This window comes from Manis pentadactyla, chromosome 3, assembly GCF_030020395.1.
Source record: "Manis pentadactyla isolate mManPen7 chromosome 3, mManPen7.hap1, whole genome shotgun sequence".
In the NCBI taxonomy this organism is placed as follows: Eukaryota; Metazoa; Chordata; class Mammalia; order Pholidota; family Manidae; genus Manis; species Manis pentadactyla.
The window spans coordinates 171,863,243-171,891,002 of NC_080021.1; the positions used below are offsets into that span (position 1 = coordinate 171,863,243).

Below are 27,760 nucleotides of genomic sequence, written 5' to 3' on the forward strand. Positions count from 1 at the left end.
CCACAGTCATCAGGGAACAAAAGCATTGGGTTTGATTCTCTTCTCTGTTTTTTGCATCTTAAATGTTTTTCAGGGTGCTGTATATCATAGCACTTTGCATGGAATAGTTCATTTCAATGGACTAGCATATAAAACTTGAAACTGGAAGATAGTATTTTTTTTTGGTTTTTACTGTCATTTTTCAAATTACCATGGCACATTGCCATGACCCTAGTTCAAGCCTTTATCTTCTCAAGCCTGGACTACTGTAGCAACCTCCTCAACTGATATCCCAGCCTGCCATCCGTCTCCTACTCCTGTTCCTCCTGGACACGATTGCCAGATTAACCTTCTCAAAACACCTCTTTCATCATTTCACTCCTCCCTTCAATGGCTCCTCTTTGCATTATGGACCAATTCCAAACCTCCTGCCTGAAAATTAAGTCTCCAACATCTGGCTCCAACCTACCTCTAGCTCCTGACACTCTCAACCTGTCCCTCCATTCAGTCAACCTAGTTTAGCTCTGTCCCCCGGTCTGCCTCGGACTTACGCACTGAACTCTTCTACCCCTGTTCTGAATGCTCCCCTGCCTCCCGTGCTTATCCCAGGTTCTCTGCACCCATCCAGTTTCTACCCATCTTCAAGACGTTGGCCAGGAAATCACTGGTGCACCATAAGCATTCAACAACTGTTAGCATTAATTTTACAATACTTCACTTATCTTTTAGTTTTACAGTTTTACTAAATTCTTTTTTTACTATTTAATTCTTTAAACAGATTTGTTGAAGCATAACTTACATACTGTAAAATTCAACTTAGCATAATGTTTTTAAGGTTTATCCATATTGTAGCACACATCAGAACAACATTCTTTTTTATGGTGGACTTAAGTTTCATTATACAGATACATCATATTTTAGCTCCTCACCAGTTGATGGACCAGTTGTTTCAACTTTCTGCCCATTATGAATAATGCTGCCGTGAACATTCACATCTAAGTCTTTGTGTGGATGTATGTCATCATTTCTTTTGGGTTGATAGACACCAAGGAGTAAAATTGTGAGGTCATATGGTAATTTATGTTTAACTTCTTAGGAAACTATCAAACTATTTTCCGAGAGGACCGTACTATTTTCACACCAGCAATGTATGAAGGCTGTAATTTTCCCACATCCTCACTCAAAATAATAACTTATTATTGTCTTTTTTTATTATAGCCATTCTAGTGGATATGAAGTGGCATCTTATTGTGATTCATTTCCATTTCTCTAATATACTATTTCATTTTAACAGTGTCTTTTGACTTTTTTCCCCCTATTTGTTGACAGCACCCTTAGGTTAGGAACCATCTTGAACATTGTTTTTCCATAGTATCTAGCACCCCACCCCAGACAAAGTAGATGCATAACAATTATCTGATGCTTGACCTTAAAATATTATAATTCATGTATGAAGGAAGGAGAAAGGAATTAGTATTAACTCAGTGTCACTTCTGTGCATGAAATTTAAAATGTATTATTTTGCTTAATGTCCAGCCTTACAAAATAAGTATAAGAAGTAGAAATAGACCCAGAGTTTAAGTAACTACTAACTAGTGAAATGCCAAACTGGGATTTGAACTCAAGACTCTATGTCTCTAAAGCCAAGGCCATGTAAGTAAAAACAGGCAAAATATCTACAGGAAACCTTACAGTAGAAAATCTTAAGAGTAGAATGCAGATACAGTATGGATGTGTTTTCACACATTGTTACCTAATTAATATTTCTCTCTTTCACCAAGTGGCTACTGCTTTTCCAAGCCACTTTTCTCATATTTTGGTGAGTTTGAGAGCCTACACAGCAACCAGTTAGCCTCTAGTTCCCTACATTTATATGCATTTGGCCTTTCTTTCCTCACCAGTGTTCCACGAGCTGCGGGGAAGGTACCCAGACTCGAAGTGCCATTTGTCGGAAGGTGCTAAAAACCGGGGTCTCAGCTATTGTCAATTCCTCCCTCTGCCCTCTCCTGCCATTCTCTTCATCCATCAGGCCCTGTATGCTGGCAACCTGTGCAAGTGAGTATTTCAGAGCTCTGGGGCTGGGGAGACGGAACCCACACAAAAGCAGCCATAGCCACTCAGCACTCCCTAAACCCAAGACCAGTAGGAGACTGTCAGTCAGGAAAGCCCAAGGAGGGCAGCAGGCTGGGAAGATCAGCTGGAGATGGAAAAGGAATCTCAGTTACACGTAGCCAGGCAGAATTCTCTTCTCTGCTGCAAAAACAGTTTGCAGGGGGTAGAGCAAAGTTCACTTGCTGGCATACAGAAATCTGGAAGCTGGAGTCAGATATTACTAATGAAGTCTAATGTTATCCACTCTGGGGTTTTAAACTACTCTAAGCAGATTTGTTACGTTTAATATTAAGCCCTAGAGTTGTAACACTTCTGGGCTCTCCTCCCTGTGTACACTAGGGCCCTGGTGCTCTGCAGGACCCAAAGGGTAAACATTTGAAAGGGAGGCATTTTCTTTCCCTTTGTCCTCTGCCTCTATTTATAATGCTTTTTTTTCTTCTTTAGTCCTTTTAATGAGAGGAACTTCCTTTCCCCTGGAATCCCCCTCCATCTAGAACCCTGAATCTCAGCTTTTAGGCAGAGTCCCAGCAGGGTGATAGCAGGTTGCCCCAGTGCACCTCATTAGTTCTCCAGTTAGTTATGGCAGCAGCTTGATGATCCACAGCTGGTAGCCAGTTCCTCCCTATAAATATTAGGGGTAAATGAAGGCCCTAGCCAAAATAAACTCTGAAGCATGTTCTTTACCTCTTCCCTTGTCCCTCACTGTCTCTTTCTCTTGGCCCTCTCTTCCCTGTCTTTGTCACTGCATCCCACTCGGTTTTTCTCTGCTCTTCTCTTTCTCCATCTGTCTGACTTCCCTTTCATTTTAGGGCCCGGGCGCCCATCCACAAAGCACAGCCCTCACATTGTGGCTGCCAGGAAGATATACATCCAGACCCGCAGGCAGAGGAAGCTGCACTTCGTTGTAGGGGGATTCGCATACCTGCTCCCCAAGACCGCAGTGGTGCTGCGCTGCCCGACAAGGCGCTTCCGCAAGCCCCTCATCACGTGGGAGAAAGACGGCCAACACCTGATCAGCTCCGCCCACGTCACCGTGGCCCCTTTTGGCTACCTAAAGATTCACCGCCTCAAGCCCTCTGATGCGGGCATCTATACCTGCTCTGCAGGACCAGCCCGGGAGCAGTTTGTGATTAAGCTCATTGGAGGCAACCAGAAGCTTGTGGCTCAGCCCTTGAACCTGAGGAGCGAGGAAGAGGCCCTCACAGTGAGGAAGGCCAACCCAAAAGAGGCCCTGCAGACCCACAAACACCAGAACGGCATCTTCTCAAACGGCAGCAAACCTGAGAAGCGAGGCCTCACTGCTGACCTGGGGAGCCGCTATGATGACCTTGTGTCTCGGCTGCTGGAGCAGGGCGGCTGGCCCAGGGAGCTCCTCGCCTCTTGGGAAGTCCAGGACTCCACGGAAAGAAACACGTCCTCTGAGGAGGACCAGAATGCCGAGAAGGCGCTTCTGCACCTGCCTTTCACCATGGTGACGGAGCAGAAGCGCCTGGATGACATTCTCAGGAACCTCTCGCAGCAGCCCGAGGAGCTCCGCGACGTCTATAGCAAGCACCTGGTGGCCCAGCTGGCCCAGGAGATCTTCCGCAGCCATCTCGAGCACCAAGACGTGCTTCTCAAGCCATCTGAGCGGAGGATTCCCCCTGTGGCCCTCGCTCCTCATAAACATGTGTCTAGCTTCAGCAGCTCTGTCCGGACCTTGTCCTCTGTGGAGGCCATGGGTGGCTCTCGACGGCCACACCGCAAGCCCACCATCTTGCGGAAGATCTCAGCTGCCCAGCAGCTCTCGGCTTCCGAGGTGGTCACCCACCTTGGGCAGACTGTGGCCCTGGCCAGCGGGACGCTGAGCGTGCTTCTGCATTGTGAGGCTGTAGGTAACCCAAGACCTACCATCAGCTGGGCCAGGAACGGAGAAGAAGTTCAGCTCAGTGGCAGGTAAATCTTGGCAGCCGCTACCTGGTCTAGCAAGGGATTGGGGCAAGGGGCCATATCTTGCCCCAAGATATCCTATGCACTCTTACTTCAAGGTGTTCCCAAGGATAGGGCTTAGAGCACTGGGCCTCAGAGATCCCACTGTGGATCTCAAGCCATCTCTTAACTCTGATAGACTGCTGCAGCAAAGACAAGGTATTTAATTTCTCTGAACTGTATGCTCTCCTCTTTATAAGGTGAATGACAATATCTTTACACCCCAATCCCTGTAGGATCCCAAAGATTAATAAGTACTCTCTGGATAGCTTTGAACTTTTGGCAGAAAGATACCATTCCAAGCCAAGGTACTATTACGTTCCCACTTTGTGAGATGAACCATTGAAAAGCTTATAAGCCAGGATACTATCTCCATACGTGTGGTCTCCCAGCACTGGAGGGAGAGTGCAGCCAGCACCTGCTGTTCCCCTTGGGTGAGCCTGTCCTCTGTCTGGGCTGGAACAAGGCTATTCCAGAAAGCTTTTATTCCCCATGAGACCTGTGATCACTTATCCTAATATTTCTTGGTGTCACTGTTTTTGAATGTGTCATTACTAGGATGACAGCATGTATTACTTACTCATTTTCTTGGACCTTGGCCATTCATAATATAAAATCAATAGCAGCAGTAGAAATAATCAGAAGCATATTTTTTTAATGCTACCTACATGCCCAGCACTGTACCATGCTTTCTACATACATTCTCTTTTAATCTTTACAGTAACCCTGACAACAGTGAGAGCTGGCATTGAGTTTTGACTCTCTGCCAGGCATGTGTAAGCTCTTTATGTCATTTATCTCACCAAATTCTAATAATAGCCCTGGGAAGTGAGTACAATTCTTATCCACATTTTACAGAAGAGAAAACAAAGTCTAGTAACTTGCTAAAGATCATATTTATAAGGTGGCAGAGCCAAGATATGTGACAAAAATAAGGCAACCAATGGAAAAATCATATACTATGAATGAGAGGAACCTTTAAGGTCCCCCAGTCCACAGTCATTTTTATTTTCTCTGAATCCACTTTGAATGGCCTTTTCATTAAATATACTTCTAAATGCTATTATTCAGCTAATCATCTTCTCTAGCCTTGCTACTTTTGGGTATAGGAAGGAAAGAACCCAGGATTTATTGTGCCAGGCAGTATGCCAGGCTTATTTATATGTAAGTGCATTTGTTACTCTAACAAGTCAATCCACAAGATTGACACTACCATCCAGTCTCACATAGAAAATCAAGGTTCAGCACCTCACCCAACAACATACTTTAGTAAGCGCTGGAACAAGGGTTCAATATCACGTTTATTTTATTCCAAAGTGTAGTTTTGTCTACTCTTCTGAGACTTGGTGAACAGACGTGGCTTTGTCCAACCTTTTGGCCCACATCTTTTGTGCCTTTGAGATGTCAATCATATTGCCACTCAACCTTAGTACTTATAGACCAAATAGCTTTAATAGCAATACTAAGTATTTTTTCTGTCCCTTCTTACTATATGCCAGACTCTGTGCTCAATGCTTTAAAAGCATTGTCTTGTTTAATCTTCCCCAAATCCCTACGGAGTAAGTACTATTACTGATACCACATCAATGGTAAGAAAGCTGAGGCACAGATGTTAGACCCACACAGAATGTGGGCAGCATGCACTGAGAGCCCATGATGGTAAGCTCCCCTCTTGTTTGCTTCTTGGGCCTCCTAAGATCATACTTTTCTTGATCAGCTTAGCAGTCATAATTCTTGCAATTCTTTCTAGAAATCTTTATAACAAATTTTTGGGTCAGGCCGAAGTTGCAGTAAATCCCCTCAAAGGCCATTGAATCACTGAGAGGCAACCCCGGTGTCAGGCCCCCTTTATGATGGGTACAGGCCAAACAGGGTGCCCAGGCAGGTGGTACACTGGAACTCACCTCTGTCAGTGCACCTCTCATACCCACTGAACCCAAACCATGCCATCCTCTCCATTAGCCAGTTTCTCAAGTGTAAGTACCATTTTATTCATATCCCTTGGTCCTACTGCCCAGGACTGTAACTAATGGTATTGAAGACAGTAGCTATTGGCTGTGTGAGGGAAAATGTGAGAATTAACATTTCTTGACTAACTACATACCCTGTGCCCTGTGCTAGCAACCTTTATAGCCATCATTTCAGAGTCCACCACAAGGCATAACATATGAGCTGCTTCAGAGAGGAGGACCTTGACAGTGTTAGATAGTTAGTCAAAGGTAGAATCCAGACGGCAGATTTAAATCCAGTTCTGTCTAACTTGAACCCATGCATTTTGAGTGAATGAGTGAGTTCATGCTTCCATGCATCTGTACTTCACTAGGAATGCCAAGCGGCCTCAGGATTCTTGCAGTTTTCTACCAGCGATTTCCAGGGACTCTTCCCTTGGACAGTACCTACTTGTAAAAGCTGTAGAGCAAAGCAGGCTGTTGGGAAGGGGGAGGGGAGTCCTAAGACCTGGGCCTGCAGGGAGAGCACTGAGATCATGGCTTACTCAGAGGTTCTGACAGCTGCCTCAAGTGCTAGACATTGTGAAATCCAAGGATCACAGACCATCTAGGTCACCTGTAGGAAAGATGTGGAAGGAGTTAGAGGACTGAGGGCTTCAGGCTGACCTTGAGAAGGCCTGTCACTTTTCCTGGCCTTAGTCCCTTCATTTCAGAAGTAAAGGGATCGTACCAAATCATCCCTGTAGACCCCTCTAGCTCCTTCACTCATTTACAAAAGGCCACAGAGGTCAAAACCCATATGTTGGTGGGAGTGGTGCAAGCCTTGAGCACAGGAACTTCAAAATGTGTTGCGCAAGTTGTTTCAGAGTGCTCCACCAAACAGGGCTTCACTGATCACATGAGTTTGAGACGTGTTCACTTAAAGCTAAACAGATGTATTTACTGCTGGATTTTATTTCAATTTTTTTAATATAGTGCTTGATTTTTTTCCTTTTTTTATTATGAAAGCAATAAAGGGGCTATGAAATTCAAATAATACCTGAATCTATAAAATAAAAATGCAAGTCTCCCTTATCCCCCAGTCTTATCCCCCAGAGTCTGTCACTCTTAATAATTTGGTATACATCCTTTTGGAATTTTTATGTATTTGATTGTGTTATATATAAAACACATATACACGCATAGGCTTTGATTTTTTTAATGGGATATTACTCATGCTTAGCAATTTGATTTGGTTTCTGCTCAACAACATGTCTAGAAGACATTTCATTATATTTGTAGGCATCTGCATCACCATTTTTAATATCTGATTACTATTTCTGAGTGCATTTAACTATCCCCCAAATGAAAATTATTTTGGCTTCTCCTTTTTTTTTAACTCCCTTGAGCATTCCAACATGTGCAGTGACCTTCCAAGTGGACAATATAATGTGCAGTATTTCCCAAGTACTTGTTTGATCAATGAACAGTCTTTTGAGTGTGCTCAGGAATAGGTTCAGCAGAATCTTGCTAGGAAAAGACACATGACCACCAGGTGCTAAAGATACTAAAGGGGCTGGACCTAGGGTAGCAGAGGGCAAATCCTGGATCTTCAGCCACCAGGACTTTGGCATGAGTGTAGGTGAGGAGGACCATTAAGAGGAAGAGCACGTGAAGGGCATGGGCAAACAGTTTTACAGTTTTTGCTACTGTCAAGATTTTTCTAGATCATTACAAAGCTTTGTAATGCAAGTTAATGGCACACAATAGGGGAAGATAAGAGATTTCTCTTTCTGTTCTCTGACATTGTAGTTTTTCCATTCTACCTAGTTAGCCAGTAAGAAATATGACTGGAGCTTAATTTTCTGTACAGTTTTCCAAGTCCCATCTGGGAAGAGAAAGTAAATGTATCTGCACAGAGCTCACAGGAGGCACAGAGCTGCCATTGGGATTGCTTTGCTCTGGGCTGTTGGTGACCTCCTTTCTGTTGGGTTTTATTGTTTGTCATTGTTACTGTGTCTGGAAGAAGCTTGTTAATTCTCAGAAGTGCTGAAATGCCCAGTGTTAGAGTTCAGTCAGTCTGTTTTTGCTTAGTACCCAAGTCCATCCTTCTGGAAAAACCTGTGAGATCCAGCTGGTTATTGGTCTGTAGGACTTTGCAAAGTATTCAAGTGTGTTGAAGTACATTCTCAGTAGCCTGAGCCAGCAAGACAGGTCAAAGGAGGAAGAAGTGCCTGAGAGAAGTCTATTACTTCTTTGGCTTTTAAATATGCCAAATCTTGATTTGAAAGAAAGAAATCACATGAAAGAATCACTATCGATGTAGATGCAATTGTATCTCATCACATAGAAATGAAGTCATGTGATTCTTAGAAGCTCATGTCAACTTAAGCAATAATTTACAGAATGTCTCTGATTTTACTATGGCAGACTGTTCATCATAGTTCCTGCTGCTTCCTTTATTTCACAAACATTCCCATGCTTACTCGGAGCCAGACCCTATGTTAGATACTGGGCATGGAGGAAAAGAAGACTCATTCCTTATCAGTGAAACTCAAAGGCTACTTTGGAAGCCAGAGGAGAAAATGCAGGGTTTTAAGTACTGCAAGAGGGGTATTGATATTTATTCATTTCATAAGTATTTATTAATCTACCTGTCATATGCCAGATGCATACCTAGTCACTGGAAATGCTGTTTTAAATGAAACAGAAGTCTGTATTCACTTGCAAGTCACATGTATTTTGAGTCCTAAAATTTCTGCAGTAGTAAGGCCTTTCAGATCACTGTAGCTAAAAAAGCATCCCACATCACCTTCTATCCCCTTAACTCTGCTGTTTTGAGCACAGAATTTTATCATCTGATATATTATATACTTATTTGTTGACGGCCTGTCCATAAGGGCAGGGACTTTTTTAATGCTGTATTCCTAGTGCTGGGAATAGTGCCTGGCACCCAGTAATGACTAAGTGAATGCATTAATGAGTGGATGAGCAAGACAAACAGAAAAATACACAAGAAAAATATCAGGTGATAATAAGTTTGGGCAGCAGATTAAAAGAGGGGTTTGATAGGAGTGATTTGGTGACCACTTGAGATGGGTACACTGAGGAGGTTACCTGTAAGCCAAGATCCAAACGATGACCAATGTCCAGCAGTATGGCGCCAGGAGGAACAGCACTCCTGGACAGGGGAAAGCAGTCCAAGACCCCCAAAGTAAAGACAAGTGGTCTTTACTTCCAAAAGAAGTTCATAAGTTCATTTTGCGGGACTGGTAGGCAGGAGGGAAAGGTGATATAGGATGAGGCCATGAGGGAAACCAGAGACCAAGAGAAGGGGTTTGGGTTTTAGTCTGAGTATCACAGGGAGATTCTCAAGGATATTAGGCAAGAAAATTATCCAATTTCTATTTGTATAGACTCACACTGGCTATTCTGTGGCCAGTGGATTGTAGAGGAGCCTGAGTGGAAGCTGGGAGGATAGGAAGGGGTCCTTTGCAATCATCCCTTCAACTCCACAAATGCATATTGGCATGAGATAGTGACAGGCACCAGGCAGTGAGACAGTAAACAAGGAAAGGCCACTGCTCTCCAGAAACTAAGGAACACTGAAGTGCTGGTGTAGAATAAAATAACTTCAGCCACAAGTTTGTTTTAAATACAAGTGGGGAGAATGCTTCTCTTAAAATGTCTATGCTTTTAAAAGTGGATAGAGGAGGAATTCCCAAATTCAGTGTGCATAATAATCACCAAGAACTTCTTAGAAATGCAGGTTCCCACATCCTATCCCAGAAGTTCCTTCTGCAAGATTCCATAATTTGCATTTAACAAGCACGACAGGTGATTCTGAAGCCAGAGTTTCAAGGACCACCTTTAAGAAGAGAAGCACTCAGAAACAGGGAGGAACCTCAGAGTAAAATTACCCACTTGCTAGTTTAAAATTTTGGTGGAGGTAGACAGAACTCCATGCTAAAATGACACTGAGAAATTCCAAGCACTCTCCCATCCTATCTTCCCTCATAGACTCCCACAGCCCACGTACTCACATGTGGGTTAGATTTAGTTCACCCCAGGCCTTGGATTTGAGCAAGACCACAAAGGGCCTGTGTGTGAAGGGAGCAGACATGATGGAAATGGACACATTCCAAATCTGCCAGTTTTCTGGAAAAGTTCTGGCCAGGCTAGAGGTTAAAATAACTAAATATGGCCACTGGTTCAGCCTGAGAACAAAGAAGTAGGCTGGACTTTCCAGCACAGCCATCTGGGTCAATCAGAAAGTTCTTTTCAGAGGGTTTGTATGTGGCTGGATTTTGAAAACAAGAGAACTCTGCCTCATTTTCTTTTCACTTTCATTATCTGAATCCTTTCAGCTTGTGTGCCTCAAAGTTGACTGGTTTCAATATTTTGCTGCTCTGCAAAGTCTGTCAGAAGTACCATAGCCTCACTTCAAGGGTCTAGTATACTAATGGTACCTGAGTGGTTTATAAACCTTAATATTATTATAGCCCCAAAGTAGCCAGCTTACATCCCAGAAATACTTGGCACATAGAAGGCTATCTTAAGTACCCTCCAAGGTTGTTACAAGTTTTTAAAGTACTACCTGATATATCTACTCAGTTTATTATAGAGTTGGCCTCTATTTGCTCACCTCATATTCTAAAGCTGCATGCAGTATACACTTCTCTTGGGAAAAACCCATCTGTACCAAAAGAAGTTATTTCTTGTTTGTCCAGAAGAAGAAAGTTGTCTCTCAAAACATTCCTTATCTAATCTGAGCTCTCAGCAGCACCATACACAGGCTAAGCACATCTTCCTAAAAACACTTTTGTGCTACTTTAGAAACCACATACGCTTGGATTACTTCCTGCTTCTCTGGTTAGTCTTTCTCAGTTGTCTTTGTGGACTCCTCTTCCTCTATTCCACTCTTATCTGCCCTCTTGGGAGTTTCAGTCTGTATACACTGTGAGTCCCAAGGCTCCAGCATTCCACGTATGATGAGGATTCTCATGTATCTAGCACCAGCCCAAATCTCTTCTGGCTCATATGTACCACTGTCTGCTGGACATCCTGACCCACCCAGATGCCCCACAAGTAGGTCAACTCTATACACCTAAAATAAACTCCTGAGTCCCTAGCTCAGTAAAATACCACCATCCATCTAGCTTCCCAAGCCAAAATATTTCTAGATTGTTCTAGCCTCCCCAGTGGCTCTTTTTTTTTAATTGAAGTATAGTTGATATGAAATATTATATTGGTTTCAAGCATGCAACAGTGATTCAACAGTTATCTGCATTATTAAACATTCACCCCAACTAATATAGTTTCTGTCAACATGAAATGATATTACAGTATCATTGACTATATTTTCTATGCTGTTCTTACATCCCCATGACTAATTTATATTATGATTGAGATATTGTGCCTCTTTATCCCCTCCACCTGTTTCACCCACCCACCCCAACCCCTCCCCCGTGGTAACCACCAATCTCTTCTCGGGGTCTATGAGCCTGTTTCTGTTTTGTTCATTTGTTTTGTTTTTTCGATTCTACATATAAATGAAATCATAAGGTATTTGTCTTTCTCTTCCCGGCTTACTTCACTTCATATAATACCCTCAGTGGTTTTTTTCACCTTCTCGCATTTCTCTGTTCTCACTCCCTCTACCTTGGTAACCTTTATCAGCTCTAGATGATTGCAGCAGCCTCCTAACTCTATGTCTGCCTTCTCTAGACCAGGGATTGACAAATTACTGCCAGTTGCTTTTGTGTTTTTTTTAAGGATTATTAAGAATGGTTTTTAAAGAGTTATTAAGAGAGCTATTGAAATTGAGCCTAGAGCTATTAGGATAACTTGCTCAGACTTAGTAAGTGGTAGAGCTGGGACTTGAACCCAACATGACCCCTTCACAACCCATGTAGTACCCTGTACATAATACTCTATCTACTAAAAACATTCCTTATCTAATCTGAGCCCTCATCAGTGTTCTACCCTACCACCATATATTAGAACTAACTATTTGTTTTTCTACATTATCTTCTAGATTTTTGTAATCTTCATTAAGGGCAGATGTTTAAGAGTGTTATGTTATTTTCTCAACAATTCCAAGAACATAGCAGATCCTCAAGAGATGAAAAACTGATAAAAGAAGGAAGGAAAGCAGGAGGGAAGGTAGAAAGGGAAGAAGGATGTATGGATGCCCATGATTAGGAGGGAGGTTTCCTATTTGCTGGAGACAGTGGTCTGCATGGTTGTGCATAACCTGGATTTCTCATGCGCAGTTATGGCAGTTTCAAGGTGGTGCCAGCTCCCAACTAAACATTTCTGCTTTGCCCGTGTGTTCTCCACTAGAGAATTTTCAGGAAACTCCAGCCAAGATTCCATGGCACACAACTATCATATTTGAAAAGCACACCAGTAGAGAGTAAATAAATTCTTTAGGGCATCCTATCTCCTATCACATCCAGACCAGTAGAGAAATCATCATCGTTGCTCATGTTTACTGAGCGCTTGCCTTGAGCTGGAGACTCTTTCAAGTGTTTTACGGGTGCTCATTAATTCTTACAATAATGCTTTCAGGTTCCTAACCCAGTTTTACAAATGGTGAAATTGAAGCACAAAGACATTAGATTAACTTGCTCAGAGTTTTACACTTAGTAAGGAGCAGAGCTGGGATTGGAACCAAGCTGTCTGGCTCCAGGGACTATTTTTTTTACTGATTTTAACCCCAGTTGAATACATGAATTTGCTGTTGTTTTTAAAAGAAGCCATTGGGGTAAGCTAGATCTTGCATAAATTAGCATTCACTCTTCTAGCCACCTGGCTTCCAAACTATGAGGCTTTTGTCTTTATTTTGGCATGTGTTTTAGGGAGTGCCTTACTTCTATTGACAGCTCTACCTTTACATATACACACCCAGCTATAAAAATGCACAATGCTAGGCTCTTATTAGGCAGTCAGTAGGCACTATAATAGTTACATCGGTGTTTGTGTCTCTTACTGTGTATGTTTACAGTGTTGATGGCCTTTGCATGTGTGTGTTTGGAGACCTAGACCACAAGCAAGAAGCTAAACTGTTCCTTCTGTTTTAGTTGCTCTGTATAAACACTGGATACTTATTGGGTCCTCCTACTCTTCACCACATTTTGAGTTAAGATTCAGGCAAAAGCTAACTGCAGTTTGCATCTGGACGAGGTGCCACACTTGAAGAACCTCATGCATAACTCTTCCCCACATCTAATACCAGGAGGCTCACATAAGATGGCCAAATATATGCTGAGTGTTCTTACATCTAAATCCAACTCCAGAAACAATACCTGTAAGGCTGCTGCTGGTTTCCTTACAGAAAAGAAAAGTCAGATTCTCCAAAATTGGCACTGGAGGTTGGATTACCAAATTGGGAAGGAAAGCTGGATAAAGATTGGAGTTTTTCCTGCCAGAAAGATCTAAATACTGCTGACAGCCCCACACTAGCAGGGCGTCCCTGCTTGCTATTCAACACTCTTGGTCTAAGAGTGAGCCAATAGTCACAGGCTGATATAAGTCTTAAAGCATTTATTTATTTATTTATTTATTTATTTATTTATTTATTTATTTTTTGTAGATAATTATTTTTTTATTGAACGGTAGTTGACACACAGTATTACATTACATTAGTTTCAGGTGTACAACATAGTGATTCAACATTTATATACATGACAATTCTAGGTACCAGCTATCACCATACCAAGCTGTTACAATATCTTGACTATATTCCTTATGCTATACATTACATCCCAGTTACTTATTTATTTTACCATTGGAAGTGTGTACTTTTTTTTTTTTTTGTTAGGGCATCTCTCATATTTATTGATCAAATGGTTGTTAACAACGATAAAATTTTGTATAGGGGAGTCAATGCTCAATGCACAATCATTAATCCACCCCAAGCCTAATTTTTGTCAGTCTCCAATCTTCTGAGGCATAACAAACAAGTTCTTACATGGAGAACAAATTCTTACATAGTGAATGAGTTACATAGTGAACAGTACAAGGGCAGTCATCACAGAAACTTTCGGTTTTGCTCATGCATTATGAACTCTAAACAGTCAGTTCAAATATGAATACTCATTTGATTTTTATACTTGATTTATATGTGGATACCACATTTCTCTCCTTATTATTATTATTTTTAATAAAATACTGAAGTGGTAGGTAGATGCAAGATAAAGGTAGAAAACATAGTTTAGTGTTGTAAGGGAGCAAATGTAGATGATCAGGTCTGTGCCTGTAGACTATGTGTTAATCCAAGCTAGACAAGGGCAATAAAACATCCACGTATGCAGAAGATTTCTCTCAGAACGGGGGGGTGAGGTTCTAAGCCTCACCTCTGTTGATCCCCAATTTCTCACCTGATGACCCCCCTGCGACTGTGCCTGTCTTAGGTTGTTCCTCCCTTGAGGAATCTTACCCGTCTCTGGCTAACCAGTCATCTTCCGGGGCCATACAGGGAAATGTAAAGTTGGTAAGTGAGAAAAAAGCCTTATTGTTTGAAATGGTTAGCTTTTTATCTCTTTGCATATTTATGCCCTGTAGCTTCTATGCCCAGCATTTGTCTTGAGGTATCTTTACCACTTGGAAGAATTATGATACTCGGTAAATTTGATATGAGGCACGAATTCTATTTAAGGGTTGTAATTAGGAAGGAAGAAGAAAAGCTATAGAAGTAGCAGGCAGAAGAAAACATGGGAAGATTGATTATTTCTTTGATATATCTTCTTGTAGAGTAACTTCAGCATGTATAGGTTTTAAGCTACTACTTAAATTGCGCACACACATTAACATAATAGGAGTATAGTTACATAACCAAAGCATACCTGTAATTACCAGCCATCTCCAGTGAAACCAAGAGAACCAGTTAGGCACCGTAGGCATTTGTGAAAACTTATCTATGATATGGTGGATAATGTGCAACTGAACTTGAACAGTCTGAGAGAAATCAGATGAATTAAAACAACCCATTCCTGGGAACTGTTCACATCCCTTATGTTCTTTTAACAGTAAATAGTCTGTAGTATTAAGATTTTGGAGCACTACAATTTGCACTTCTCCTAATTCTTGGTTGAGTTCCAACAGTATAGATCCAGTCAAATTTGTTGTTTTACTGTATGCACAGGCCAGCTTAGATATCTCCTTCTTCATTCCCATGGCAAGTCCAGGAACCGGTGGGATGAATGCATCTACAGCTGTAGCAGTGCGCGGATCTTTGTTGGGGTTTTTTGATGATCATCTTCTGGCATGAGTCTTCTAGAGAGTGCTGATGTTGGAAGTTCTTTTTCATAGCGTATCTTAGTTCATTTTCGGGGTAGCCCAATTAGGCTTTGATCCTCTGTATAAACACAAACAGACCCTTTGCCTACACTTTTATATGCCCTTTATACCCTTGGGTAGAACTCATTGGAGGTTACCACACAGGAACGGCCCTTTTTTTTGTTTTGTTTTGTTTTTGTTTTTGTTTTTGTTTTTGTTTTTGTTTTTGGTATCACTAATCTACATTTACATGACGAATATTATGTTTACTAGGCTCTCCCCTATACCACGTCTCCCCTATAAACCCCTTTACAGTCACTGTCCATCAGCATAGCAAAATGTTGTAGAATCACTACTTGCCTTCTCTGTGTTGTACAGCCCTCCCTTTTCTCCTACCCCCCCATGCATGCTAATCTTAATACCCCCCTACATCTCCCCCCCCTTATCCCTCCCCACCCACCCATCCTCCCCAGTCCCTTTCCCTTTGGTACCTGTTAGTCCATTCTTGAGTTCTGTGATTCTGCTGCTGTTTTGTTCCTTCAGTTTTTCCTTTGTTCTTATATTCCACAGATAAGTGAAATCATTTGGTATTTCTCTTTCTCCACTTGGCTTGTTTCACTGAGCATAATACCCTCCAGCTCCATCCATGTTGCTGCAAATGGTTGGATTTGCCCTTTTCTTATGGCTGAGTAGTATTCCATTGTGTATATGTACCACATCTTCTTTATCCATTCATCTATCGATGGACATTTAGGTTGCTTCCAATTCTTGGCTATTGTAAATAGTGCTGTGATAAACATAGGGGTGCACTGATCTTTCTCATACTTGATTGCTGCATTCTTAGGGTAAATTCCTAGGAGTGCAATTCCTGGGTCAAATGGTAAGTCTGTTTTGAGCATTTTGATGTACCTCCATACTGCTTTCCACAATGGTTGAACTAACTTACATTCCCACCAGCAGTGTAGGAGGGTTCCCCTTTCTCCACAGCCTCGCCAACATTTGTTGTTGTTTGTCTTTTGGATGGCAGCCATCCTTATTGGTGTGAGGTAATACCTCATTGTAGTTTTAATTTGCAATTCTCTGATTATTAGCGATGTGGAGCATCTTTTCATGTGTCTGTTGGCCATCTGTATTTCTTTTCTGGAGAACTGTCTGTTCAGTTCCTCTGCCCATTTTTTAATTGGGTTATTTGTTTTTTGTTTGTTGAGGCGTGTGAGCTCTTTATATATTCTGGACGTCAAGCCTTTATCTGATGTGTCATTTTCAAATATATTCCCCCATACTGTAGGGTTCCTTTATGTTCTATTGATGGTGTCTTTTGCTGTACAGAAGCTTTTCAGCTTAATATAGTCCCACTTACTCATCTTTGCTGTTGTTTTCCTTGCCCGGGGAGATATGTTCAAGAAGAGGTCACTCATGTTTATGTCTAAGAGGTTTTTGCCTATGTTTTCTTCCAAGAGTTTAATGGTTTCATGACTTACATTCAGGTCTTTGTTCCATTTTGAGTTTACTTTTGTATATGGGGTTAGACAATGGTCCAGTTTCATTCTCCTACATGTAGCTGTCCAGTTTTGCCAGCACCATCTGTTGAAGAGACTGTCATTTCGCCATTGTATGTTCATGGCTGCTTTATCAAATATTAATTGACCATATATGTCTGGGTTAATGTCTGGATTCTCTAGTCTGTTCCATTGGTCTGTGGCTCTGCTCTTGTGCCAGTACCAAATTGTCTTGATTACTATGGCTTTATAGTAGAGCTTGAAGTTGGGGAGTGACATCCCCCCTACTTTATTCTTCTTTCTCAGGATTGCTTTGGCTATTTGGAGTCTTTTGTGTTTCCATATGAATTTTTGAATTATTTGTTCCAGTTCATTGAAGAATGTTGCTGGTAGTTTCATAGGGATTGCATCAAATCTGTATATTGCTTTGGGTAGGATGGCCATTTTGATGATATTAATTCTTCCTAGCCACGAGCATGGGATGAGTTTCCATCTGTTAGTGTCCCCTTTAATTTCTCTTAAGAGTGACTTGTAGTTTTCAGAGTATAAGTCTTTCACTTCTTTGGTTAGGTTTATTCCTAGGTATTTTATTTTTTTTGATGCAATTGTGAATGGAGTTGTTTTCCTGATTTCTCTTTCTGTTGGTTCATTGTTAGTATATAAGAAAGCCACAGATTTCTGTGTGTTGATTTTGTATCCTGCAACTTTGCTGTATTCCAATATCAGTTCTAGTAGTTTTGGGGTGGAGTCTTTAGGGTTTTTTATGTACAGTATCATGTCATCTGCAAATAGTGACAGTTTAACTTCTTCTTTACCAGTCTGGATTCCTTGTATTTCTTTGTTTTGTCTGATTGCCGTGGCTAGGACCTCCAGTACTATGTTAAATAACAGTGGAGAGAGTGGGCATCCCTGTCTTGTTCCTGATCTCAGAGGAAATGCTTTCAGCTTCTCGCTGTTCAATATAATGTTGGCTGTGGGTTTATCATAGATGTGGCCTTTATTATGTTGAGGTACTTGCCCTCTATTCCCATTTTGCTTAGAGTTTTTATCATGAACGGATGTTGAACTTTGTCAAATGCTTTTTCAGCATCTATGGAGATGATCATGTGGTTTTTGTCTTTCTTTTTGTTGATGTGGTGGATGATGTTGATGGACTTTCGAATGCTGTACCATCCTTGCAACCCTGGGATGAATCCCACTTGGTCATGGTATATGATCCTTTTGATGTATTTTTGAATTCGGTTTGCTAATATTTTGTTGAGTATTTTTGCATCTACGTTCATCAGGGATATTGGTCTGTAGTTTTCTTTTTTGGTGGGGTCTTTGCCTGGTTTTGGTATTAGGGTGATGTTAGCTTCATAGAATGAGTTTGGGAGTATCCCCTCCTCCTCTATTTTTTGGAAAACTTTAAGGAGAATGGGTATTATGTCTTCCCTGTATGTCTGATAAAATTCCGAGGTAAATCCATCTGGACCGGGGGTTTTGTTCTTTGGTAGTTTTTTGATTACCGCTTCAATTTCGTTGCAGGTGATTGGTCTGTTCAGATTTTCTGTTTCTTTCTGGGTCAATCTTGGAAGGTTGTATTTTTCTAGGAAGTTGTCCATTTCTCCTAGGTTTCCCAGCTTGTTAGCATATAGGTTTTCATAGTAGTCTCTAATAATTCTTTGTATTTCTGCTGGATCCGTCGTGATTTTTCCTTTCTCGTTTCTGATATTGTTGATTTGTGTTGACTCTCTTTTCTTCTTAATAAGTCTGGCTAGAGGCTTATCTATTTTGTTTATTTTCTCGAAGAACCAGCTCTTGGTTTCATTGATTTTTGCTATTGTTTTATTCTTCTCAATTTTATTTATTTCTTCTCTGACCTTTATTATGTCCCTCCTTCTGCTGACCTTAGGCCTCATCTGTTCTTCTTTTTCCAATTTCAATAATTGTGACATTAGACCATTCATTTGGGATTGCTCTTCCTTTTTTAAATATGCTTGGATTGCTATACACTTTCCTCTTAAGACTGCTTTTGCTGTGTCCCACAGAAGTTGGGGCTTAGTGTTGTTGTTGTCATTTGTTTCCATATATTGCTGGATCTCCATTTTGATTTGGTCATTGATCCATTGATTATTTAGGAGCATGTTGTTAAGCCTCCATGTGTTTGTGAGCCTCTTGCTTTCTTTGTACAGTTTATTTCTAGTTTTATGCCTTTGTGGTCTGAAAAGTTGGTTGGTAGGATTTCAATCTTTTGGAATTTTCTGAGGCTCTTTTTGTGGCCTAGTATGTGGTCTATTCTGGAGAATGTTCCATGTGCACTTGAGAAGAATGTATATCCTGTTGCTTTTGGATATAGAGTTCTATAGATGTCTATTAGGTCCATCTGCTCTACTGTGTTGTTCAGTGCTTCCGTGTCCTTACTTATTTTCTGCCCGGTGGATCTATCCTTTGGGGTGAGTGGTGTGTTGAAGTCTCCTAGAATGAATGCATTGCAGTCTATTTCCCCCTTTAGTTCCGTTAGTATTTGTTTCACATATGCTGGTGCTCCTGTGTTGGGTGCATATATATTTAGAATGGTTATATCCTCTTGTTGGACTGAGCCCTTTATCATTATGTAGTGTCCTTCTTTATCTCTTGTTACTTTCTTTGTTTTGAAGTCTATTTTGTCTGATATTAGTACTGCAACCCCTGCTTTCTTCTCACTGTTGTTTGCTTGAAATATGTTTTTCCATCCCTTGACTTTTAGTCTGTACATGTCTTTGGGTTTGAGGTGAGTGTCTTGTAAGCAGCATATAGATGGGTCTTGCTTTTTTATCCATTCTATTACTCTGTGTCTTTTGATTGGTGCATTCAGCCCATTAACATTTAGGGTGACTATTGAAAGACATGTACTTATTGCCATTGCAGGCTTTAAATTCGTGGTTACCAAAGTTTCAAGGTTAGCCTCTTTAGTATCTTACTGCCTAACTTAGCTCACTTATTGAGCTGTTATATACACTGTCTGGAGATTCTTTTCTTCTCTCCCTTCTTATTCCTCCTCCTCGATTCTTCATATGTTGGATGTTTTGTGCTGTGCTCTTTCTAGGAGTGCTCCCATCTAGAGCAGTCCCTGTAAGATGTTCTGTAGAGGTGGTTTGTAGAAAGCAAATTCCCTCAGCTTTTGTTTATCTTGGAATTGTTTAATCCCACCATCATATTTGAATGACAGTCATGCTGTATACAGTATCCTTGGTTCAAGACCCTTCTGTTTCATTGTATTAAATATATCATGCCATTCTCTTCTGGCCTGTAGGGTTTCTTCAAGAAATCTGATGTTAGCCTGATGGGTTTTCCTTTATAGGTGACCTTTTTCTCTCTAGCTGCCTATAAAACTCTTTCCTTGTCCTTGATCTTTGCCATTTTAATTGTTATGTGTCTTGGTGTTGTCCTCCTTGGATCCTTTCTGTTGGGGGTTCTGTGTATTTCCGTGGTCTGTTCGATTATTTCCTCCCCCAGTTTGGGGAAGTTTTCAGCAATTATTTCTTCTAAGATGCTTTCCATCTCTTTTCCTCTCTCTTCTTCTTCTGGAACCCCTATAATACGGATATTGTTCCTTTTGGATTGGTCACACAGTTCTCTTAATATTGTTTCATTCCTGGAGATCCTTTTGTCTCTCTCTATGTCAGCTTCTGTGCGTTCCTGTTCTCTGGTTTCAATTCCATCAATGGCTTCTTGCATCCTATCCATTCTGCTTATAAACCCTTCCAGAGTTTGTTTCATTTCTGTGATCTCCTTTCTGGCATCTGTGATCTCCCTCCGGACTTCATCCCATTTCTCTTGCGTATTTCTCTGCATCTCTGTCAGCATGTTTATGATTCTTATTTTGAATTCTTTTTCAGGAAGACTGGTTAGGTCTGTCTCCTTCTCTGGTGTTGTCTCTGGGATCTTTGTCTGCCTGTAGCTTTGCCTTTTCATGGTGATAGGAATAGTCTGCAGAGCTGGGACGAGTGATGGCTGGAAGAATTTCCTTTCTTGTTGGTTTGTGGCCCTCCTCTCCTGGGAGAACAGCGACCTCTAGTGGCTTGTGCTGGGCAGCTGCGCGCAGACAGGGTTTCTGCTTCCTGCCCGGCTGCTATGGAGTTAATCTCTGCTGTTGCTGTGGGCGTGGCCTGGCTCGGGCAGCTGCTCCAAAGTGGTGGAGGCGCGTTGGAGCAGGAGCGGCTGGGAGGCTGTTTATCTCCGTAAGGGGCCTCCCTGCTCCCTGCAGCCCAGGGGTTAGGGTGCCCAGAGATCCCCGGATTCCCTACCTCTGGATTAAGTGTCCCGCCCTGCCCCTTTAAGACTTCCAAAAAGCACCCGCCAAAACAAAACAACGACCACAAAAAAAAAAAAAAAAAAATTTTAATTAAAAAAAAAAAAAAAAAGGTGGCTGCTCGTTTTTCTTTATTCTCCGTCGCCAGCCTCAGGCATCTGCTCACCGGTCTTGCTGCCCTGTTTCCCTAGTATTGGGGTCCCTATTCCTTTAAGACTTCCAAAAAGCGCTCGCCAAAACAAAACAGCAAAAAAAAAAAATTGGTTGCACGCTTTTCTTATGTCCTCCGGTGCCAGGCCTCCGGTACCCGCTCACTGTTCTTGCTGCCTTGTTTTCCTAGTATCCAGGGCCCCCTGGGCACGTACTGTGTCTGCACTCTGGCCCGGATGGCTGGGGCTGGGTGTTCGGCAGTCCTGGGCTCCGTCTCCCTCCCGCTCTGCCTGCTCTTCTCCCGCCAGGAGTTGGGGGGAATGGGCGCTTGGCTCCCGCCAGGCCGGGGCTTGTATCTTACCCCCTTCGCGAGGCACTGGGTTCTCTCAGGTGCGGATGTGGTCTGGATATTGTCCTGTGTCCTCTGGTCTTTATTCTAGGAAGGGTTGTCTTTGTTATATTTTCATAGATATGTGGTTTTGGGAGGAGATTTCCGCGGCTCTACTCACGCTGCCATCTTCCACCCCTCCCCCCAAGTCTTAAAGCATTTAAACAACACCTTCCTAAAGGTTATGGGATTTTTTGAAAGGAATGAAGGTGAACATGAAGAATAATATGGAACTGGATAGTTTGAGGAAAATACTGATTCCTTTTTTTAGAGGTGAAGTGGCTCATAGGTGGTCTTCCAGCTTCATGGAATCCTAGAGAAACGGCTAATGCCAGGAGAGAAGTTTCTGCCTTTTAATTCTTAAGCCCCTGTTTCCTTTCTATACTGAGTCTACCTAATACATGCTAGTCATTTCTGGCCACAGCCTTGGTCAAGAGGAACGACCTGATGACACATCAGCTAACAGAGGGCAGCCCACAGCAGCAGCGGGACAGCAGGGCTAGAACCAGAGCCACTTGGGCTCCAATTCCAGTTTTGCTACTTAGTATCCATGTGGCTCCACTTTAACCTATCTGATTTTCTCATTAGTTAAATTGAAATCATCATACTTGCCCTTAAGAAAAGTAACGGTTTAAAGAACAGAAATGATAACTGTAAAGTGCTTGGCATAGAAGGGATACTTGTCTGTGTGTTAGTATCTATAATCATTGGCATTTAAATATAGGGCCAATATATCATACCGTCTTCCAGGACATCACAAAATAAGGAGCTTTGCTCTTATCTTGAAGAACACTTAAGCAGTTGTTCAAAAAGTTGAGACAGAAGGGTATCTAGGAAAGCACAGGGTAATGGATAATTATCAGCCTAACTCCAGGCAATAGGAGAGGATGCTTATACTCTACTGACATTTTTCTTTCATCTCTGACCTGGTAGGAAAGAGAAATCTATATGCTTATATGCTTATTCTCAGGCAGTTTTGGACAACATTCCAAAGTGGCGTTGAATAGCAGATACATTAAGGAGTGTTTGGAAGGCTTTAGCTTGGGCAATACAGAGTATCCTCAGATGGAAACTTCTCAGAATGAAATAGAGAATATGATGAGAAATGCCTCCAGGATCAATTTCAGAACCACAGTTGTGAATAATGCTATATATGAAAGTCACAAGCACATGAAATGCAATTTCCAAGTTTGCAGAGAATGTAAAAACTGGAGGCACGGCAGACAGGAATCAAAGAAAAAATCAGTTTCGGTTTGGTTTGGCTTGTTGCCTTTACAGAACTAAAGGAAATGGGGGTGACAAATGTTTTTCCCAGTTGAAAGTGTAAGAATAGGAGTGAGAGAAAAGGGGGTTATCCCAATGAGTACTTAAGCCTCAGGAAAAAAATAATAAGTTGAAGGTTAGTCAAAGTTCAGAGAAATGACCAGCATGAATGAGGCAGCAGAGAGCATTGGATGACATAAGACAGTGACAGCCAAGTGGCACAGGTGGCATAAATGAGTCATAGAATCTGGCACTGTCTGCTCCCTGAAAGGCTAAAGGAGTCTGAAAAGATTCCCCCATCAGTTAGTTTTTTTCTTCCTAGAAAAGTGTCCTAGCAAATGGCAGAGTTTTGAAAAAGTAGTTAATATTTTTGTATAGAGAAGGAAAGCACTAAAACCAGAAATGAACATTCTTACATGTTCTAGATCACGGTCAGCAAACTTTTCTGTTAAGGGCCAGATAGTAAATATTTTAGGCTTTGCACTAAAATATCTCTGTCCCAACCATTTAATTCCTCCATGGTAGCATGAAAGCAGCCATAGAAAGTACTTAAACTGGTGTGGCAGGGTTTCCAATTAAACTTTATGTACAAAAGCAGGTGACAACTGACTGGAATTTGATGATCCCTATTCCAGATAAATAGGAAATCCAATCAGAGTTATTTCACACAATGGTTTGTAGTTTGAAATGCATTACCCAGTTGGCAGATAGAACGACATATATTAGGAAATCAAGACTTCGTGAATTTCTGAAGAGAAAGAAACTGAAGGGTTTGGCAAAAAGTAGGGACAGGGTTAAGAATGTGTGGTCAGGTGGCCTTTCCCATTCCAAAAATATTTTCTGTACTTCCACCTGGAGCAATAGTAAAGCTTCCAGCATTAAATAACTTTTAGTTGGCAATTACATTAAAAACAGCAAAGGTTAAGAAAAGTTACCCTAACCAAATGGTGATATGAAACTTCACAAACCTTAAATCTGTTCCCCAAAATACCTGTACAAAATAAAACTCTCCCTTGCAAGTCTCTGGACTACTATAATTTTTGGTTTCAGAAAAAAATTCTTGCTCACAGAGGTCTTCTCACAGCATTCTTTTTGTTTTTCCTCCAGCTTCAAGCTGTTTAAAATCTCGAATATTCTTGTTAGTGATTGTCCATTTCCCTGAGTAACAACAAACCTTGGCACAAATTACCCCCCACCAAAAATAAGGCCAAACCACATGCCTTCCAGTTATTTTTAATCCAGAATATTCTTGTTAGTGATTGTCCATTTCCCAGAGTAACTACAAACCTTGGCACAAATTACACCCACCCCCATCCGACCACCACCACCACCAAAAATTAAGCCAAACCACATGCCTTGCTATTGGACCCCAGCGGATGCCTGGATATGGTCAGTGTTTTAAAAGTCAGGGGTCATTCTCCATCCCTGATTCCACCGTGCACTAGCTAAGCAAGTTACTTCTCTGAACTTCTGCTTCCTCTCCCAAATGGGATAAAATTATCAGTCTAATAACATAATAGAATAAGATTACATCAAATTAATATACTTGCCTAATAAACATCGGTTCCTACTCTCCCTATGTGGTTGATTTGATGTCCTAATCTAAGGAATTCCTAGGCAGGAAAAAAAAAAATCTGCATTTCAGGCTAAAGAAAAGCCCTGAACATCTCCTCCTAGGAGTTTGGAGCTGATGTTCTTTGCACAGCTGCCTTTAACTTTGCTCATTTGCTTCTAAGCCCACTTTTTTCCAACTATCATTCTTTTAGTCTCATTATTTATATGCTTCTTTTGCAATTGCAGGATTCTGGCTTGTTTTTAAGTGTTCTAGGATTTCAGTGTTTGGTTAATAGCATTAAAACAGTTATGGAAATAAGTAGCTGTCCTTATTCAGAGATTCGTGAGTCAAGAATAAAATTGAGGCAGTTTCCAACCCAATGTACCATGTGTCCTCTGTCTCCTGCACCTCCTCTGCATCCCCAGAGCTCCCACTGAGGTAAAGGCACCACGGCTCACTCCATTCTCGCACACAGCTACCCCTTGCTCCCTCTGCAGAGGCCTGATGGCCAGGTTTTTCCTTGATAACCCTTTATTTCAGTCATATTCCCAAGCAAAGCAGTTCCTCCCAACATCCAGAATACTTAGGCTCAGGCATGAAGAGTGAATAAGGGTGACGGTGATGTCAAGCACAGAAAAACAGTAGCAGTAACCTGCCCTTGCACAGTTTTTACCATGTCAGGCACTTTTCTGTGTTCTTTCAATACCTGAGCTCATGTGAAATATTCACAAAACGCTAGATGGGTGCTATACTTCTCCTGATTCTGTATATAAATGCACTGTGTCACTGAGAAGTTAAGTAAAATGCTTGCCGGAGGTTACAAAGTTACAGAGCCAGGGTTGGAACCCAGGCCACAGGCCTCCGGAGTCTGGCTCTAACCACTGTGCTATATGGTCAGGATGGCCATTTTCTGCTCTACTGCTCTGAAAGTGACCAAACAAGTACTTATGGAGCATGCCAGCACTCTGCTGAATACTGGAGAGGGAACTGTGAAAGAAATAAGTGTCCCAGTCCTTCAAGTATTAGTTTACAACCTAACTGAAGGACCAAGACATTCTAGAGTGAAATGGGCTTTGTAATACAAGCTCAAGCTTATAACAACTCTGGAAGATCAGAAAAGGGAGGGAGGGATTCTTGTGGACCGTGGTCACACAGGAGGTAGAACTTCTTAAGAGATAGGAAGAAATTGGAAGGATAGACAGGAGGAAGAAAAACATCAATTCAGCCCCAAGTTAACAACAAGGAGAGTCAAAGAGGCCATTTCAACAGACAAGTTTTCGTTGAGATGTGAGGCAGGTACATCAAAAGTTGAGGAAGATTCTGTTCTAAAGAGAAAGGATATACCTATCATTTCCAGCTTCCAGTCCTGTGTTGAGGCCCAAGATGGGTTTAAGGATACTTGCTTGTCACCACGGGAAATACGTCAGGGCCCACCTAGCAGATGGGTGTTTCTGTGTGCAGAGCTTGGAAATTCTTTCTGACACCTGGAAATTCCAAGGAGGAATTCCAAGATGGTAACATAAGTTACCACCCACTGTATCATTTAAAAAACAGACAGACAACTAATTTACTAGATGCATCTGATGTTTAGGCTGATGCCTTTTTCTTTAGAAAACAGTTAAGAATGGGCCTATATACTCCTTTATTTGATCCTCCTAAAACCTCCCTGGCATCAGTATTATCCTCAATTTGGAGAAAGAACTTAGAGGCTCACAGAGTTGAAAGGCTTCTCCAAGACCACCATATGACTCCATGTCTCGACTGGAATTTGGAAGCCTCCCCCTCCACAGTAGCTTCACATGTTCATGGAGGTCATTTTGGGAGATGACCTGTCCAAGGCAGTGATGTTCACAGCTGAGCCAAGGACTCGGAAGGCATCGTGGTACTGCCCTTTTCATAGCATTGCCAGAGACTCTCCATTCAACACCCAGAGCTGCCTTCTCTCCAGATAAGAGTGCACAGTCCTCACTGTGCTACAAATGCAGAGGAGATGGCTTCACCTTTGGAGCTTCTACTTGTAGGACTGGCCCACGAGCACTTTGTCCATATGCCACTCTCATGGATGACAAGGGTTTTACCTGTGTAACTGAAACAGGTATTGTACTCTTCCAATAGCTCCTTATTAATTGGTAGAAGGCTTGAGAAGACATGTTGTCACTAAGAAACTTACAAGTAAAGGCCACCTGGAAAGCCTTCACTTTATGGTTAAAAGTATGACCAGAGAAAGAAAGCAGTAAGTTTTAGCCCCATAGGCCAAAAGGGAAGTGGGGTGTGGGTATGGGAGAAAAGCAGCAAGTATTAACATACCTAATATGACCACAGGTTCCATTTGCTATGTAGGTCTTAATTCAGCCCCATTCCAAGTCCCCTCATCCTCTGGTTCTCTAAATTCCAAACAACTCCAGAGAAATCTTTCTGGTTTTGCTTGGAAAGCAGCACTATGTTTCAGTGCCCATGCAATCTAAAACAGACCTGTCAAATCTGAAACCTAAATACAAGCTGACAGAAATCAGCTACTAACATATTAAGTTAAATTAATAGAGTAGATGCCTGAAATACAGAGAAAATGGGTTGGGTTTTTTTCCAGGAATCTCTCTCCCTAGATGCCAGGCTTGATGGAGAGACTAGAACAAACCTCCATCTTCACAGCATGCCCTCTCCTTTGTTTTGTCATGTTTCCTAGAGAGCCCTGCCTGGAAACCCTCTCCAGAACTATTGCACCCCCTAGTGGCACCCTCCAAATCCCCAGCTAGTGATTCTATGAGCATATTCAAGACAAGAAAAATTGGGAAAAAAAGTGCTGGACCAAGAAATCCTATTTCAGATCCTGACACTGCCACCAAATAACTGTGCAGCCCCTTGAGTTCAGTTTGAACTAAAGAGTTCACTTTTACAAATATAAATAATTTCTGAGTATATGCAATGAATGACAAATTCAGATTTTGTCCCATGTAAGTTTTGTCTAAAGACAGTATTTAAGACTATTTTGGTGAAAGCAACTACTTTAGCTTCTCTATCTTTGCATACTTTATAGGACAAAAAAATATATACAAATGCTGAAGCTTAAGGTCTAGATTCGTTCCTTTCCATTGTCACTGTTCCCATCGTAGTTCAGACCCCTACGGCTCTGTGCCTGGTGTGATGCATCTCCTCCCTTCTCTTCACCAACTCTGTGGAAATTCTTTTCTCGGCTTCAGACTTGGGCAGAAAGCAGGACAGAGGAACAGGTGCAGCTATGAAAGCTAACTCCACCTAAAAAAAAAGGTAGATGGTTCAGGCCCAGCATGGGCGTGGAGTTTATACCCTCTGTATGAGGCCAGGCAGGTGCAGTAGTTTTATGAGAAAAAAAATCTGAATATGGAG

The 27,760-nt window shown here is 41.7% G+C and overlaps 1 protein-coding gene across 5 annotated transcripts in view; it reads left to right on the plus strand.

Moving 5' to 3' along the window:
* ADAMTSL1 (ADAMTS like 1) overlaps positions 1-27,760 on the plus strand; it is an 859,402-nt gene that overhangs the window by 743,133 nt on the left and 88,509 nt on the right. For all 5 annotated transcript variants that reach the window (XM_036888135.2, XM_036888127.2, XM_057498726.1 and 2 more), the window contains 2 exons: positions 1,881-2,034; positions 2,901-4,026. In XM_036888135.2, coding sequence (XP_036744030.2) covers positions 1,881-2,034; positions 2,901-4,026 — 1,280 coding nt within the window. The remainder of the gene's footprint in view (positions 1-1,880; positions 2,035-2,900; positions 4,027-27,760) is intronic.